This window comes from Nematostella vectensis, chromosome 2 (assembly GCF_932526225.1).
Source record: "Nematostella vectensis chromosome 2, jaNemVect1.1, whole genome shotgun sequence".
Classification (NCBI taxonomy): Eukaryota; Metazoa; Cnidaria; class Anthozoa; order Actiniaria; family Edwardsiidae; genus Nematostella; species Nematostella vectensis.
The window spans coordinates 15002236-15019970 of record NC_064035.1 but is presented as its reverse complement, the minus strand read 5'-3'; the positions used below and the strand labels follow the sequence as shown (position 1 = coordinate 15019970).

Sequence of the window (17735 nt, the reverse complement as noted above, 5' to 3'; positions counted from 1 at the left end):
CACTACACATTCCTTTCACACCTATCTCCCCCTACCCCTCCCCCTAGGTACACCACTACACATCCCCCCACACCTATCTACTCCTCCCTACCAGGTACATCACTACCCACTACACATTCCCGCCACACCTATCTCCCCTACCCCTCCCCCTAGGTACACCACTACCCACTACACATCCCCCCACACCTATCTACTCCTCCCTACCAGGTACATCACTACCCACTACACATCCCCCGCACCTTTGTACCCCTCCCCCTAGGTTCACCACTACCCACTACACATTCCTTCCACACCTATCTCCCCCTACCCCTCCCCCTAGGTACACCACTCCCCACTTCACATTCCCGCCACACCTATCTCCCCTCCCCCTCCCCCTAGGTACACCACTACCTACTACACATTCCTGCCACACCTATCTCCTCTACCCCTCCCCCTAGGTACCCCACTACACATTCCTACCACACCTATCTCCTCTACCCCTCCCCCTACATCACTACCCACTACACATTCCTGCCACACCTATCTCCTCTACCCCTCCCCCTAGGTTCACCGCTACCCACTACACATTCCTACCGCACCTTTCTCTCCCTACCCCTCCCCCTAGGTACACCACTACCCACTACACATTCCCGCCACACCTATCTCTCCCTACCCCTCCCCCTAGGTACACCACTAAACACTACACATTCCTACCACACCTATCTCTCCCTACCCCTCCCCCAAGGTACACCACTACACATTCTTGCCACACCTATCTCCTCTACCCCTCCCCCTACACCACTACCCACTACACATTCCCCTTACACCTATTTTCCCCCCACCCCCATACACATATACACACACCTCAACGTACCTCAAACACCGTACTCAACCAACTTGAACTTTGAAGAGGAATAAGAAATAAGATCAGGGGGGGGGGATCAATTGGGGTTTGACTTATGAGAGTCGTGTGAAAAACATCGGTTTTAGCTGCTCATATCTAATAAATTATCGTAGCTTTATTCAAATATGCGTGATAGAAGTCACATAAAAAATAACTTAAAATACATTTTAAAAGATTTTTTAATCAAATGAGCATCAAGTTCGAGGTAAAATATGAGAAGAGAAATGAGAAATAGTTCGAGTTATCCAGGTTTGGAGTTCGAGTTATCCGAGTGAAAAATGACTGAAATATTATACACACAGGCCTAAATCCAAGCGAAATCGAACTCCGTTAACAGGAAATTCGAGTTAGCGGGGCTTTCTGTATTTACAGAATTTCAGGCTCACAGGACACGAACCTGATACGTTCACGATACGGCACGATACAACAGTACAAGGGAAATTGACAAAACTGGGGAGGCACAGCAACGACCCCTACACTGGTCATTTTACTTAAACTTAAAAAAGGGGTACTAGGGTGGGGTGGAGGGAACGCCCCCCTGGACCCAATAGGCGTCACGGCACTGCTATAACATCAAATTATTGCGCTACAAGTTTTTGAAATCACAGGCAGAACAATGCTGTTCCTATCCATCAGGTAAGATTTGGCTTTAAAAAATGTTTGTAGAGGCTAAATTTGCTACCATGGCCCCTTGTTCTTACGTAGCCCCTGGTGACCTCGTTGGGAAAATTTATGTGTGCAATTCTATAACTTATCCAAGAAGGTTTCTATTTCGGTAAACAAGGCCGGAAAAGGGATAACCGTATGTTAGCTTCCATCTCGTTACTCTCCTTGTTTGTTCCTCCAGGTACCGATGATGTTTATCCCGAGCGGAGTCTGGGATCTAGCTGGTTGCGCTCGTTTTCCCCACGTGCAATGGAACATGGAAGCAACGAAGTGTCCGTGTGCCTTCGATAATAATGGCCGATTTTTAGCTCTTTTAACCCCCGATGGTCGCTTAAAAGTCTGGGATTGTACTAATGGATCGTTAAAGAATCAATATACACCTAGTTCGCATTTATCCACGACTTGTGCGTGTTTAAAATGGTGCAATTCTTCGCGCAATGTGGTAAGTCTTGTTTATGTGCAACAGCTAAATTTCGAGCAAAATTTTAGCACCCTAAACTCTTATGCCACAAATTGTTGTCCAAGATTAAGAATAAAACCGTTGAGTTTGTTATCTATGTTGAAATTGCTCAATTTAGTTGATGTTATTGGGTGGGTTTTTGTGGAGAATTTTGGCTGTTTAGCAAAGCACCCTCAGACTTGTTTCTGTGAAGAGTCTCCATACTCGTGTTGACTTTGTAGGTATCTTATTTCCTTCTCACTTATTTTAGTCAGCAGAACTGTTGTTGTAACATCTAAACGATAAATAAACTAAGCGAGAAATATAAAGAATAAAAGGAGCTTGTAAAACCTCGAAATTTCATCTGAATATACAAGTTGCTTACTAAGGAACATTGCCTTTGCTTATCCATACTTCGATGGTTTTGCAATGCAATGCTGTTTCTTAACCACCTTTTCTCTCGTAGCTTAAAGATAACATTATTATAAATGACCTTTTAAGCAAACTAAGTCCTTACACACAAAAACTTCCTACGCTCCAATAAACTCGTGTTTTCTTCCTCTCTTGTTTACATGGCTTTGTGAAGTTTTCTATTTGGTCTAACAAGGGTCTTTATGGCCAACAACAATATAATAATCTCCTTTTGGACATGAGCTGGGGTATGATTGTGTATTACTGTTGATATTCAGCAACTATCCTTGGGACCATGATATTAGTGGCTGCCTAAAAGAGGTTGGTCGCTTAGTAGAGGCGTAAAAACACAATGTTTGAATTACAAATAATTTGGGACTTAGTAAAGTGGACACTTAGTCGATGTTGGTCACTCATTAGGCGATTGCTCAGAGGTACCACTTTGAGTAGATTGTCCATAGTGCTCATCACTATATGATGAAGGAATCTTTGCCAGGAATATAGTTTGGTTGCAAGAACTAGTAAAGATCGGGTCACATGCTAATAACCAGATAGTTAAACAATGAATAGTGTCTAAGATACTGTAATTAGCCTACTGCAAAAAGTTTAGCACATGAGCTCGCCAGCAAAATGTGTACACAAGGTTCAAAATATATATTTTTTTAATCTGCTAGATTTTGCCGGTTTTGTGGACATTGGTGGGGAAAAAAGCCTGCATACTAAAGATATTAGAAGTGGATACAGAAAAAAAGAGCTGGCAAAGATCAGAAAATGGCTGTCCGCTGTTTTGAACCCTTGTACATCCTAAGTCTGTTGCTCAGCCTAACCTTTGTTCTATGCAGCTAAAATTTAAACAATGTGACTAAAAACTTGTAACTAATATACAGTATGCTTTGAAAAAGGTGACTGAATCCTGGTTTTATTGCGTACTCTTTCTTGTGGTTATCTCTGTCTTTGTTGTTATTGTCTTTTCATTGCTAAAGCTGACTGTTTGGTTCCATGGCCGTTTTTCGCAGGAACAAACACCCAGGCGGAAGAAACAGAAGACAGCACACCACTCAACATCAGTATCAACAAGTGATATCATCGCTCTTGGCACAACATCAGGAGATATTTTATTATACAGTTTATCAGCCGGAGAAGTTCATAAAAAATTGGTAATGTTCTAACAAAGTTTTTTTTATATTCAAACAGTATCATTCTAGCTTAAAGTGGCAATCACACCAGTTTATACCTCCGGGGGACCAACAAAAAACTCAACATACAATAGCATCTATTAGGATCCATGTCCAATCCACTTCCAATAGAAACACTGCTTTTACATTTTTAAAATATTTTTCGCATTTTCTGTTAAAACTCGAGAGAGATTGTTAAGTAATTGACCGGTAGTAAATTTGGTGCGATTGCCAATTTATTGAGCAATGTCTGTTTATTTTTAAACTAATGCCATCCTTTTTATGTTTTTAGGAGGGGGGTCATTCAAGTAAAGTTAATGATGTTGAGTGGAGTAGGAATGGAGAATTGTATTCCTGCTCCAGTGATAAATATATCGTAGAGTGGTGCACAGAGAAAGCTGAGCACAAAAGGTTAGTACATGTAAATTATTCAAAGGACTTTTTACCTCTTTTGTAACATTGTGTTAGCCTCAAAACAGGCTTTTTGTGAAATGCCATCATTATTATTATTATTTAACCTTGCTTGCATCATTTCTTTGCAGCAAATGGAAAGCTGACAAACATGGTGTGAGCTCACTTAGAGTTAGCCCACTAGGAAACCATTTGTTATCAGCTGGACGGACAATTAAACTCTGGGATCTTGACACAAAAGAACTTTTAAAGGTACTGATCTATATAGTCAGATTCAACCACATGTACTTTATAAATCTGAATGACTGGACATGTGTTTACCAACTGTTTATAAGTCACAAGGAATATCTGCTAGTTGTATTATTTGAATTTAATTTTTTTTTCAGAAATTCACTGGACATTCATCAATAATAACAGATCTCTTATTCCTACCAAACCCAACTTCATCCGACTCCAATGGCAATCATGTTTCTGACAGCACTATCAATGGGTGGTACTTCCTCTCCAGTGCAGAGCATGACAGACTCCTAAACATATGGCAAGTTTTTATTGGGGTGATTCACCTCCTGGTAAACTGGTAACAATGATGCTCTCATGTATTTATTTTTTTAAACTGTAATCATGTTTCTTCCAGGTATATAGAGCTAGAAACAAAAGCCAAAAACTCGCTAATATCACTATCACTTACGGATGAGCCTATCTCCATAGATGTGACCAGACATGATACAAGACCAAAGGTACTTATGCCATATCTTCTGTTGTGATCCAGTAAGGGATCTTGATTGACTTTAGGCTTTATGTATTTTCAAGTTATATGCATTTTCTTTCCAAAGAGTTACTGTAACTGAAATGGGTTGTTAGTACTCCCATTTTTTTTAAACTCTGAAGGCAGGAAAAAGTTAGATTGAGTGAGTGGGGGCTTGAGTCCATGGTTTATTTAACAACAAATTTACAATATTAACAACATCAGCATCACCATAACCATCATCGTATTATTATACTGTATATACTGTAGAGGATATAACACGTTGGCACGAAGATACAGTAAGTTTATTTTAGAGTAGTGGAAACAATATTCTATGAGTGAGCGCAGTGAACATGTAAAATATTGTTTTTACCATGAGAAAATGAACTTAATGTCTTCAAGCCATCGTGTAATGTTCTTTTTATTATATGGACAAACAGATGGAAAAATCCTAATGGGGTAAGCTGTTGATTTGATGTGCAACGTACATCGGGGACATTTCTGTACCTACCTTTTTCATATCTTCAATAGTGAAAATATGGAAAATACGAGTGTTTGAGTTTCCGGTAAAACACTACTATCAATAATCAATATTTATATTATATTTTATATTGTTTTTCTTATTATCCTTGTTTGTTCAGTGGATGTTTTGATCTTCTTATACAGTATAAACCTTAAAATATTTATCTCTTTTCCAGCCTGTTCACATTTCTGTTGTTACCAAAGATGGAAGGCTACACTTGTTTGAAAAATCTTTGAATGGGTATGTTAAATGCTTTGTTCTGCAGTCAACAGGTGGATAGGAAGAGGGGTATTCTTTCCACAGGCTTAGGCATGGTATTTTTAGGCAGCAGCAGTTTGGATGCTGTGCTACTGTTTGTTACCTAGACTTACAGTTCAAGTTCAATTATTATGAGGTTGATCTTTCTTTCCAGAAACTCATTCATTTTGTGTTAGATTGTTCTCTACTGTTTATTTTTCAGAGGTGGGAAAAAGCCTCTTTTGCCATCCCGTACCATTCAGCTTAAATCTGCAGACGACAAGGTATTAAACGATGTATTCTATTCCTTTTAGCATGATATATACAGTATCAACCAACCCTTTGCTGTGAGGCAGCTAATGTTTGTTTATCTTTTTTAAGGCCAAATCTCCTATCTCATTCATCTGTGCCAAGCTCACCCAAGATGATGATCCATCAGTCATTGTTGCATATGGTTCTTCTGTGAAACCACACTTTGAAACCATGGTAATGGAATGAACTTGTAATCTTTTCATTCAGCTACTCAAATATATTTTTCCCAGCACAATTGCTTAAAGCAATTTTTAACAAACATTTGTGATCATAAGCTTTAAATCAACACAAGGTTGGAAAAGTATGTTTAACACCTCTGTGAGACAGAGTGGTTGAGCTGACATTTCGAGCGTTGGCCCTTTGTTGGAACAAAAGAAACTGGATGATGCATACCAACCAACCCTTTGCTGTGAAGGGCTGTTGCTCAAAATGTCAGCGCAACTACTCTGTTTTACAAAGGCGATTAAGATACTTTTTCAGCCTTTGTTGATTTATAACTTGCCTACACCACGCCTATGCAGAGCATCTATTTTTTCTACAGCTTGTCTGTAGTCTTTCTAGTTATACCATTTGTGATCACATTCTGATCATTGAAAATCTACTATACAATGGAAAGCTCTTCAATGGGATTTTTGCCATTTGTCTAAATATTTGGTCACTTGAATAGTTTCCAGATGATAATTTCAGTATCTTCTCGTTTACAGCACAGTATCATCATTGCTTTTTTTCCCATCATTGCACATTAACAATTGCAAAGTGAAAAACATGCTGAAAAATTCTAAAAAAATGCTGAATCACCAACCCTTTTGCTGTGAAGGGCTGATGCTCAAAATGTCAGTGTTACCTCTTTTGTTTCACAAAGGCAATCAATAAACTTTTTCAGCCTTTGTTGATTTATAACTTGCCTACACCACGCCGATACAGACCATCTATATTTTCTACAGCTTGTCTGTAGTCTTTCTAGTTATGCGATTTTTGCCATTTGTCTAAATATTTGGTCTCTTGAATAGTTTCCAGATGATAATTTCAGTATCTTCTCGTTTACAGAACATTATCACCATTTTGGCTTTTTTTCCATAATTGCACATTAACAATTGCAAAGTGAACAACATGCTGAAAAATTCTCAAAAAAGAGCTTAATCACTCATAAAATGGATTTTCTTTTTGACGGATCCAAGATGTTCGCAAAATACACATATTTATTTTTTTCCCTCCCCCCAGACCTATTCATCTATGGAACAGCATACTGTCCTTGAGAGGTCATGTGGGACAACTCTCCAAATACAGACTGAGACCCAGCCAACGGGACCACTGGACAAAAGTGCCAAAAGCTTGGCAGGTGCTACCACTCTTGGTCCAACCAGTATGACATTAGCGCGACCTGCTGTTGCAGCTCAGGCTGGTGGTAATGGTCTTAAAAATGACCAACTTGAAAAGGCAAGTCCAGTGTAAAATAATGAAAGCATCTGTTTTTGGAAAATTTGATCATTATTTCTTTAGTGACCACTTGTCTATGAATGCTCTACACAGTTGACAAGCATACATGCAGTAGGTGTGGTCAAAATGCAATCTTGTAAGACAGATGAAAGTTTAACCATACTGTTAGTTTAACCAAACTCCATACTGTATTTGAGATTGTATAGCGATTTGTCCCCAAATGTGAGCCAGTTTTCCAGTATTAAGCTAAGTACCTACTGTAAGTTACTGAAAAACTTGACAACACAACTCAGTGCATACATGAATAAATGTATTAATAAGAAATCTCCAGGACTAATCATTTGTATATACTTTTAGAGCCTGGAGGAGAAATTGCAAGTCATGAATAAGCGAATGGCCAAGAAAAAGAAGTAAGTTCTCTTACTAAATATTTGACACTATAGACAACATTATAACAGTATAGAGATCTGCATACATACCTACAGTATGTAACATTCATGAAATAAACAATGTATCTGGGTATATTTTCGAAGGAGGTACACATCTCCAAAAGATCATGTCTTAATACTTACTGCATGCCTTTTTTATGACCTTAGAATCAGTTTAAAGGCATTGCCAACAACTTCATCGGTAGTCCAGATGTTGACACAAGCACTCCATAGCCAAGACAAGCATCTTCTTGAGGTTTGTCATTCACATTGCAGTATGTAGGGTAGCACTTAAGTTGAATATTTCCACCGCAGATGATGAGACAGAATACATGAATAGGAATTGCCGTCAGATCGACAAATGACGAAACATAGTCTCTGATGCACTGGAATATAGATCAGAATATAGATTTTTCTTTTCTTATAGAATTTTCATAGGTTAAGTGTGCAAAAGGCCAGAAATTAGGGCAACAGTAGGCTAGAGGTAACCTGTTATTCCCTGTCTGTCAGGATGTGCTGATGTCCAGTACAAAGAGCAGTCTGGTTCAGTCCACTGTCCAGCGCTTACCAGTCACCTTGGTGGTGCCATTCATCTCAGAGGTACATGCGCCATACATTGTATGCTATGTATAACACTAGGTTTTTGTACTTTTCTAGACTTGTGACCTGTAATAGGCAAATGGTCGACATGACGGAAAAACATGGCTTGAAGTTTTCAATAAGCTCATTTGACATCAAAAATGCAGAAAAATTCCTCTTAGTAGTTATTGAGTAATATCAAACAAAATAATGCGACTTTTTTTAAATCGATGCAACTTTCTGTAGTGTCATTGAAATTTGGGCTTTTCTTCCCTGAGCTCATACATAGTGCAAGGATGATCAAGGAAAAGATTATCTTAAAAAGCCAAAATCTGGGTATGTGCATATCGGCCTCATGTTATTTGTGTTTTGAAAAAGGAAGATTAGTCCGGAATACATGGAACCGATGGCCATTGTAAGAAATTGTATCTTCTTTCTCCATCTGTTTGAAGGGCGTATGTTTAGGGTTTTTCCGTCTTGTCCATATGACCTGTAAGAGGCATATCATTTTTTTTACTTTGATACTGTACTGTAGTTTTGATACCTTATCACATTTCCTTCTGAATTGTGCTGGAAATTGTACATCCCATATATTTTGTTGTACAGGTTTGTAAACTGTAACCTCTACAGATTTTTGATGGCTCTTTATTCTATTTCAGCTTGTCTTTAGAATTCAGGTATCGCCTAACAGGTAAAAACAATCACTGCAGATACTGCTGCTATTACGGTACTGTGACTGCTATGGGCAAATGATGAGACATTTGAACAAGAATAGGAATTGCCGTCAGAGCGATAACTGACGAATACTCATACTCTGATGCCTTACCCATACAATTGCTGAACAAAGTGTAACCTGTGTGAAAACTTATATGTGTCACTATTAATATCCCCATCCTGTTCCTTTGCAGAGGTAGTGATTTATCAGTTTGGCTCAAACATCTGTTATCTGTGCACATGTCATATCTTATGACGGTGAGTCAAAACATTTTTCTTGAATCAGGGCTCAAAGTGAGTGACCAAACGGCAAGATTTTCTACTAGATTTTTCAAAATGTGACTGGAAAAATTGGGTATATACCCCTATTTATTTAACTAAGGGTTAGTGTGACTAAAATGTCAAAACTGTTGCACCCATGCACCTAGTAAAAATCACCAGCTAAGAGCCCTGTATCTGTTTTTAAATTGTTAATAAATTCTCTTGGTTTGCATACAATACTTCGACTATGCGATCTTCAAGAATCTAGAATTGTTATTACCACTGCACACAATAAGAAAATTATGATACAAGTTTTCATTTGCTGTCTGTCCTGATCTCAGATTCCTAACCTTGTGGAGTCCTTGAGCAGTCTCTATGCAATGATGGAGACTAGAGTAGGTGTCTATGGCAAGCTGTGCAAGTTGCAAGGCAGACTGGACCTGTTGCTTTCACAGGTGAATATTGTGGTAGACCCCACTCTACTTACAGTACAGTATTTTATTTCTTTGGAAGGACAAAAAAGGAAGTTGAGTCGTATCATTATTAAGTTATATACAAAGCTCTGGTGCTCACAAAGTTGATAGCTCTTGGAATACAAGCATTAACCTGAAGCTGAAGGGGCTGTGTCTTCCACTGTTCTTAGAGATTTGCTGAAGAACACAGCTAACTTGTTCAGCAGGAGAATAAATGATGTGTGAAACTTTGCATGTTGATAGTATGATCCCATGGGATTTGCAGTTACAAGTAAGCATCTACTTAAATAGGGAATAATTCTAGGTTGCAGCCCAGCAGGAGAGTGACCATGACTTGAGGCAGCCAGCAACTTTCTATCAAGAAGAAGGTATGCTTCTCATAGAAAACTGTGAACAAATTATGTATCCAATTTATGAATTCTGTTGGGGCCAGCCACATAAAAACCATTTATTTATTTGTGTTGTGCTTTAATCATTGAGCTCCAGAGTTAAATATCACAACCTGAAAAAAAAAACATTCCCTAACATGAAGTGATATGTTAGTTTATAGTTCATAGTTGTGGATAGCGAAGCTATTCAGGACTTTCTGCGGTTAGCGGGGTTGTGTCATTAATCGTCGCCTCAAGTGTAACCCATAGCCAATCATAACTCTTTTAATATCACAACTCTTGGCCAATCAAAACAACGTTTTAGGGAAAAAGCCTGCGAGTTATTGTCAGCGGTTTTCCAAACCATGTCAAAAACAAACATGGCGGCCGTAGTTGAATTCTTTGAAGGTGGTGATGGTTAAGACTGTGATTTAACGTCATTCCTGCCTTGTTGACAATAATAAATCGAGTCACATTCGATAAATAGCTATCTGAATGAAAGGTTTTGCTTCAAAGTCGGTTCGTTATCAGTTCAACTTCCATGATATATCGGCCACGATATGTGGTCAACACACTTACAAAATGCCACTGGTAAGCCATTTCCACTTCCCCATACTACTGCTGGCTGTGCACCAAATTTTTTGTTTATTTCTTGGCTGTATGCTTGCTGAATTAGCTCCCACACACTCTTGCTTTTATAATTTAAGTTTTGGAATTTATCCACACTTTGCTACGAGTAGCATTGATTCCAATGTATCCATGAATAACTGAACTTCGTCTGCCAAAAGGAGGAATCAGTTTTTTTAAATCACCTAAGGAGGGCTAAAGGGCCCTTTTCCATCAATGGTATCTGGGTCGACTGGTAGTCCCCAGGGAATCATCAGATGGGCATAGACTTACCTGAAGCAGTTATTCGAACATAACAATAGCACCATTGTTTACACTTGTCTAAAACAAAATACCCTATGTATAAATAAAACCATATAAAGCCAAGAAATTTATTGGTTTGGTTCATACTCTACATAATGGGTAAAAAGGCACCAAAACCAAGCTTTTGTCCCAAATTACCATTTTATTATCCACGACTTGGCAAGGGCCTTGCCTTTTGATTTCTACATTTGTGTGAATCCAACAGCAAACCTTGCTGTATTGTGTTGTTTTTTTATCATCTGTTCTGTTTCAAGTGTTTAAAGCATGCATCATTAGTAAACAAGAATTCCACGCGTCTTGTAATTAAATATAAAAGTGCACAGAAAAAAAAGACATAACATAGCAGCAGATGATGAGAGATTGAATAATGAATAGGAATTGCCGTCTGAACGACATATGAAGAAACTTCATCTCTGATGCTGCAAGGGATAAAGATATCGATACCTCTTTTAGCTTATCCCTGTGCTATACCAATGTCTTAATTATCTATTTTCTAGACTCGGAATCAGAAGATGATGTCCATCTTGATGGCCACGTAGCAGGCGATGACAGCTCGAAGGTATTTGTTATTTATACTTTGTGATAGCTAACGTTTTATGCCATACTTGATGTTACTGCCCTCCATTGTCTGACACATGATGAGATGAGAGTGTGAATAGGAATTGCCGTCAGATCGACACATGACGAAACCTCATGCTCTGATGTCTTCACTGCATAGCAACTTACCTAGCAAGCTCAGCGCCTAGAAATCCCAACAAACTGCATTCAGCAGAAGCTGATAGAGGGGTTTTTCATTGACCAATATTAATCAATAGATAATGCAAAATAAAATGAAAAGGTCAAGATAGAGGTTTGACAGTGAGAGTTTTTGACAAGGGCGTCCATCCTGAATAGTGGTCTTAAACGCTTAAGTAAATTTCATTGTCTACTCATTGATAATACTCTGTTTTTTGGTCAGGAGGAGAAATGGGATGAGGGATCAGATGATGATGATGATGACAGCAGTGTCTCAGCAGATGATGACAGTGATGAGGATATTGATGTGCATGCAGGCGATAGTGACAATTCTGACTGAATGTTGTTGACTTGTAAACAGAATGTAATTATATTTGAATAAAGAGCTAGGCAAAATACTATCCTTTCTTTTAAAGTTATACTACTGTATGGTTTGTTCACTACTTATTACCATAGTTTGCTTGAATAAACGCCCCAATGTCTAGCCCACCATTTCTAAACCTCCAAGCAAATTTAAAATGGCATCTAGAAAGCGTCCCTGAGCCGTTTCCAGCCTGAAGCCTAGCTTGGTTAATATTGTGGTTATTGGATGTATTTTTGAATTAAGTATTACAAAGATTGTGCAAAAACTTGGTTAATTCCCATCCCTAGTACGCACTTTCATATGTGGTAGTGTCCTGATTAGAAGACGGGGGGCTTGGGGCAATCCAACAATCTCGCTTACAACTATTATTCTTTGTAGAATATTATACGAAAATCTTTTATATAGAGATGCAAACAAAATTTAGTTGTTGAAGTGTAATAGTCAAGCCAGAACAAAAGAGAACAACGACATTTCAGTGTATTAGTACTAAATAAACTAAAAGTATTTCACGGGTTTTTGAAAAACCACTCCAAAACTCCCCCCCCCCCCCACCCCCTTTTTAGCTGGTGGAGAGCTTTAGCTCTCAAGAGCTATAGCGGTTACTGTTTTTTATTTTTTTTGCTAACGTTTTGGCGCAGGGTAGCACACGTGATTCAGTTCCTCAACAACGCGGGAAAATGCGGGCTTTCTGGGCTTGCTGTGGTTTTTAGACGTGGGTTTCCTGTTGAAACAATTCAAAATGGCGGCATACGAAAGAGCTTGCAAGTCGAATTACTAAGGGTACTGTAAGTACGCGCTAATTGAACCACTGTGTCAGTTAACATCAGGACAAGGGAATAAAATAGCTAAAGGCGTATGTTATTGGTGAGAAGTAGAGATTATCGATTATTTTTCATGAAAAAAGTCGACAAAAACGCAGATTTGGTTTTAGAACAATATTTCGGCAGGCCATTCTGCATTCTTCAGGTTACAAATAAGTTAAGTTATAATGCCATTTGTTACAGACATATGTGAATTTTTATATAAATACTCTTTCTGTAACATATGCCATGACTGTAACTCTACGTTGTTGTAAACTTTTTCTTTTCTTTTTTTTTTGTTTCTGATACGCAGACCACAGCGACGTACAGGTACATCAGCTTACAAAGGTTGTCCGGTGAAGTGCCCGTTTTTTTTTTTTTTTTTTTTTTTTTTGCGTTGTATTTAACCTGCTTGGTTCTAATGGAAGGCATTGCTCATGTTTTTAGGCCACACTGTTTGAATGTTAGTATAAACTGTACATAGGGGGTCGTGTTACAAATAACATACATGGGTTCCTGACCACTGGGTCTTCGAGCATGACAAACATATTTTGTTGGCGTTTTCGCTTCCACATAAAATGTGTGTTTATTTATCCGGATCACCCCCTCCCCCCCCCCGAAACTTCTAAAACACACGAACTACCATCACCAAAAAACAACTATTTTATTTGTTATCCTTTATTCGCCGTTTTGTACCGTTGTACTGAGGGATTGGGGGAGATTTCAGGCTCCCGCACCCCCTCTTGTCTGCTGCCTAGTTTCGGTATCTGAAATCAAGCCTACAATCGACAACCCGGAAACTGCCTGGATTACTTATCTTTTCCTTTTCTTTCTCCTTCTTTTTTTTCAATATTCCGGGATTAAAGAAACTAACTATAATATAAACATCGGATCTTTTTAAGAAACTTTTTAAGTATAATGTATATACTAGGCGCCGGACGGCGCGCTTTCTTTTATCATAAAAGTTAAACGTCTGAGACGCATTCCTAAAGAATAACTAAATATATATCGCAAAGCTGCTTAGCATAGACAAGAAATCTACGTTGAAATGTGGCCTAGCTGTCAAATATTGTTTTGGAACAAGCTTTATCAACATTGCGAACTGAAGGTGATAATAGCATGCGACATTCCAGACATTTTTAAACACCCATCGACCGCTGTCCCACTAAACTAAACAGCGCTAAACCCCTGGGGAACTCTCTCTGAGGTCTACAACTAAATTCAGACACTGCAGAAAGAATCATACAGAGGCAAATATTCACTTTTTCGCCAAAGACAGCGAGAGGCGGAAATATGGAAGGACGAATTTGATTTGACACCGTTTAACCTTTGAGGGCCCCGTAATAGGTCACAGTGCTTGGTTGCAATTCAGGCCTTGCAAATGGCAGCGTATTTTAATGGCAATCCAGAGAAAGAGACAGATTTGGCGGGTTTTGATGAGTTCTCCTTCCAAACACATAGTTATCGACCTGAGTATTCGTCCAGTTTCCCAGATATCCGTATCCAGAGGCAAAGATGTGAGTTGATTATATTACAAGCAATTGAGCATCGTATCGAATTGTTTGCCAATTGAATATCCCTTGTAATATTTTTTGTTTTGTTTTGTGTTATAGCATTGGGAAGGCGAATTAAAGCTGTAGATATTTTAGGGACGCTTAGAGAAAAGACCGCATTTCTATCAGGTAATGTGGTATTTGTTTGCAAAACTTGCGCTAGACTCCGCTATCAATAAAGTTTCGAAACACAATAAATTTACAATTTAGCTGACATGCATAGGCTGGGCAAGTCTAGTTTGACAGTTAAGCAGTTTTGTGGTTTTAGAAGGTGGGTATTGAGCATTTAGAATGTCAAATCTCTGGGCTTTTTGTAAGAATTGTAGGCGTAGCTGATATAATTTTCCGCTACTTGTTTAGGAGGGTACGACCGACAAGGAAGAGCAATCATTACGATTTTAGTGCCCAAACATGAAGACATCGACACAGAGAAACTTTCAGAAACTTTGATTTATTTCACTCAAATCCCGAGGTAAGAGAAAGCAAAGTAATGCTTTATATTGATACTTATTTTCGTCTATTGACGTTTGTGGGTTGTTACCCGTAATAGCAATTGCATTTCTAATTAATTGAATAGTTAACTTGTGCATTTATTTTGAGTAACTACAAAGTCAGCTTCTGTGCTAATACGCATCAATTAAGTGCCAATCGGGCATAACAAAAGTTTGCAAACAATTTGAAGCTTGTATTGCGTGTAGATTCTGCTATTTATCGTTATCATTTCTCTGGCATTCCGCCGAGAGATAAACCTGAATTTTTGGGTGCCATGAGTCATCAAGGGCTGATGTCTCAAAATACATCTCGCACTGCGTCTAAGCTTGTAATCCCTTTACAAATAATGTGCGTCCAATGGCTTCTGTTATTAAAGCCCTCTCAATGTATCCCTTTGTTTACGGTTTGCTAAGGCCTAGGGAACCTTTTTACAAAGCTCCAATAGATAAAAAAAAAAAACACAGGGAAACCATTGTTGTGTAGATATCCACTTGTTGTGTAGATATCCACAGAAGGTTTTTGGGATAACTTTTGTGTTAGGACAGCAAGTTTTTTTGTACATGTACTTTTGTAATAAAAAAGTGATCATTGATTTCTCTGTTCACTAGAAAATTATAGGAAATTATTTATTTAGATAACTGTGATAACATTATCATTTTCAATCATTACTGTAATATTTACATTACCACCACCATCATTATCATAACCAGCAACAATACAGCATCATCATCATCAGCATTATAATCATCGTCATTGTCATCATCATCGTCATCCCCATCAACATCATTATCGTAATCGTCATCATCATTATCACTATCCATCATCATCTTTAGCATCATCATCATCATCATTATCACTATCCATCATCATCATCAGCATCATCACTATTCATCATCATCGTTATCATCATCAACATCATCACTATCTATCATCATCATTAGTATCATCACTATCAACATTTTCATCATTATTGTCATTTCCATTATCATCATTATCATGGGGGTGAATTTTGCCTCAGTTTGATATTTTTGTTATTTATTTGTATTTGTACTGTGTAGAAATGTCCATTTTTTTCTGAAATCAATGTTTTTGTAGTGAAGAAGTTCTGAACAGAAAGTTCACCTTTGTACTCGATCTTCATGAGGGAACATGGAAAGCTGCCAAAGCCTTACTCAAAACATTACAGGTATAGACTGCATGTAAGATAGGACCATATTGAATGCATTTTATCTTGTAGGCTTACAATTGTTAGTCCAGGGACGAGGGGGTGGTCCGAGCGGGCCCCGTTCCCCCTATTTTAGATATTTGGCTTAGAAATAACAAGAAATATAAGGAAATCCACTGAGAACAATGAATCCACCCCCCCCCCCCCCTTTTTTAAACCTTTGCTTCAGCCCCCCTTTTGGAATTCCTGGATCTGCTCCTGTAGTCGATGTATTCCTATAGCATACTTCTTATAGAATTCTTTTCTCTTGTAGAGGGGTTGCAACATCGACAACCTCTATCAGAAAATAGCCTTGGAAATGAAACCCCATATATACCATACTTATTGCCATATCCATATTAGTGTGGAAGAATATGCTATGGCATACCTAAATTCACACAAATATTCCTTATTTACAGGAGGTTGTTCCTGACAAGATTCACCAGATTGTTATCATAAAACCTGATGCATTCTGGGAGAAGAGAAAATCTGATACATCAATAAAAACCACAGACCATGAGGTAGAGCTGATCAATGCATTAGAAAGTTACCCGTTGCCCTCCTATTTTGTGCTCGATATGAGCCCAAATAAAAACCAAAGTCCTACATTGGCAGCACAAGACAAAAACGGACTGCAAGTCTAGATTCCGCTAGAAACAGATTTATTTCAAAATTCTTTGCATATAGCTGCAGTCACATTGTCTGGATTTACAAGTTTCAGACCCTCTCCCTAGGGGCCACTCCAAGATTAGACTGCAAGATTAGAAAACAATACATATAGTAGAAACGTTACAGTTGAATAAGTAAAAAAAAACCCCTTAGCTCAAAATTCACTGACCATGAGTCGATGCTTTTTTGCTAGTTCAAAAAAGGGGATCGAACTTTCTCCCATCTCTCACCACACTTTTTTTACTGTATTGTGGAAGGTTAAAGAATCAATGGGAAGGCTGGCCTGTAGAAACACCTTTAGGGAAAAGGCTTACACACTAACTCACACTCCTTATTGTAAACCAGGCCGGTAGCCAGGGGGGGTTTGGGGGGCTCGGAAAAACCACCCCACACGACTTGAAGGTCCTGATGAAGAAAAATTTAGTACCTTTGCAAGCTAGGACGAGCTACCTAATAGAAAATGGTCCGCTAAATGGGTAAATGAAACCCCCCGCTCAAAATCATGGCTACGGTCCTGTAAACTTTATGGAGCAGTCCAGGCACACAGGGGGTGCATGCACATGGTGGCCCGCACCCCCCCCCCCCCTTGGCAGCCCAAAAGTGGGTCATTTCTTATCAAGAAATCTTAAAATCCTTTGCTTTTTCTATATGATACTTATGACTGCGCACCCCCCATAAGCCAATCCTGGGTACGCGCCTGTAGTCCGCACCTACACACTGACAAGTAAATTCAGTTACATTTAAAGCGCTACACAAATTCCAAACATTTTATTTTCAATAATTTATTTTCCAGACAACTGTATTATCATCCAGTAGTAAGCTTACTCAAATCGCTGACGAGGCGCACCTAACCCGGGATTATGGCGGAACACTTCCATACGATCACGAAGACTGGATTCAACGTAGAGTGGTAAGTGTTGCTAGAG

At 38.7% G+C, this 17735-nt stretch overlaps 2 protein-coding genes and 3 non-coding genes across 10 annotated transcripts in view; all 5 read left to right on the top strand.

Annotated features, from left to right (window-relative positions):
• The first annotated feature begins 1763 nt into the window (after positions 1-1763).
• LOC5521836 (WD repeat-containing protein 43) lies at positions 1764-12125 on the top strand. The gene is made up of 19 exons (XM_032366884.2): positions 1764-1991; positions 3416-3556; positions 3867-3985; positions 4117-4237; positions 4372-4523; positions 4620-4722; positions 5429-5493; positions 5714-5774; positions 5872-5976; positions 7024-7239; positions 7597-7649; positions 7836-7923; positions 8178-8267; positions 8906-8937; positions 9155-9218; positions 9563-9676; positions 9999-10062; positions 11490-11551; positions 11951-12125. Exons 1-19 carry the CDS (start codon positions 1806-1808, stop codon positions 12065-12067), a joined length of 1953 nt encoding a protein of 650 aa, XP_032222775.1. The 5' UTR covers positions 1764-1805; the 3' UTR covers positions 12068-12125.
• Positions 7979-8051, top strand: LOC116604557. Its single transcript, XR_004291109.1, has one exon. It is a non-coding gene; the product is annotated as a small nucleolar RNA SNORD49 (small nucleolar RNA).
• Positions 8992-9066, top strand: LOC116604560. Its single transcript, XR_004291111.1, has one exon. It is a non-coding gene; the product is annotated as a small nucleolar RNA SNORD49 (small nucleolar RNA).
• On the top strand, positions 11629-11696 carry LOC116604561. Its single transcript, XR_004291112.1, has one exon. It is a non-coding gene; the product is annotated as a small nucleolar RNA SNORD49 (small nucleolar RNA).
• Positions 12126-14056: 1931 nt separating the features above from the next.
• Positions 14057-17735, top strand: part of LOC5521826 (titin) — a 171210-nt gene continuing 167531 nt past the window's right edge. For 3 of the 6 annotated variants that reach the window (XM_048723312.1, XM_048723310.1, XM_048723308.1), the window contains exons 1-6: positions 14063-14408; positions 14505-14573; positions 14805-14916; positions 16032-16122; positions 16560-16661; positions 17603-17719. In XM_048723312.1, the coding sequence (XP_048579269.1) occupies positions 14273-14408; positions 14505-14573; positions 14805-14916; positions 16032-16122; positions 16560-16661; positions 17603-17719 (627 nt within the window). In that variant the 5' untranslated portion in view covers positions 14063-14272. Of the gene's footprint in view, positions 14409-14504; positions 14574-14804; positions 14917-16031; positions 16123-16559; positions 16662-17602; positions 17720-17735 lie in introns of all 6 variants that reach the window. The other 3 variants (XM_048723309.1, XM_048723311.1, XM_048723307.1) reach the window with 2 other exon arrangements.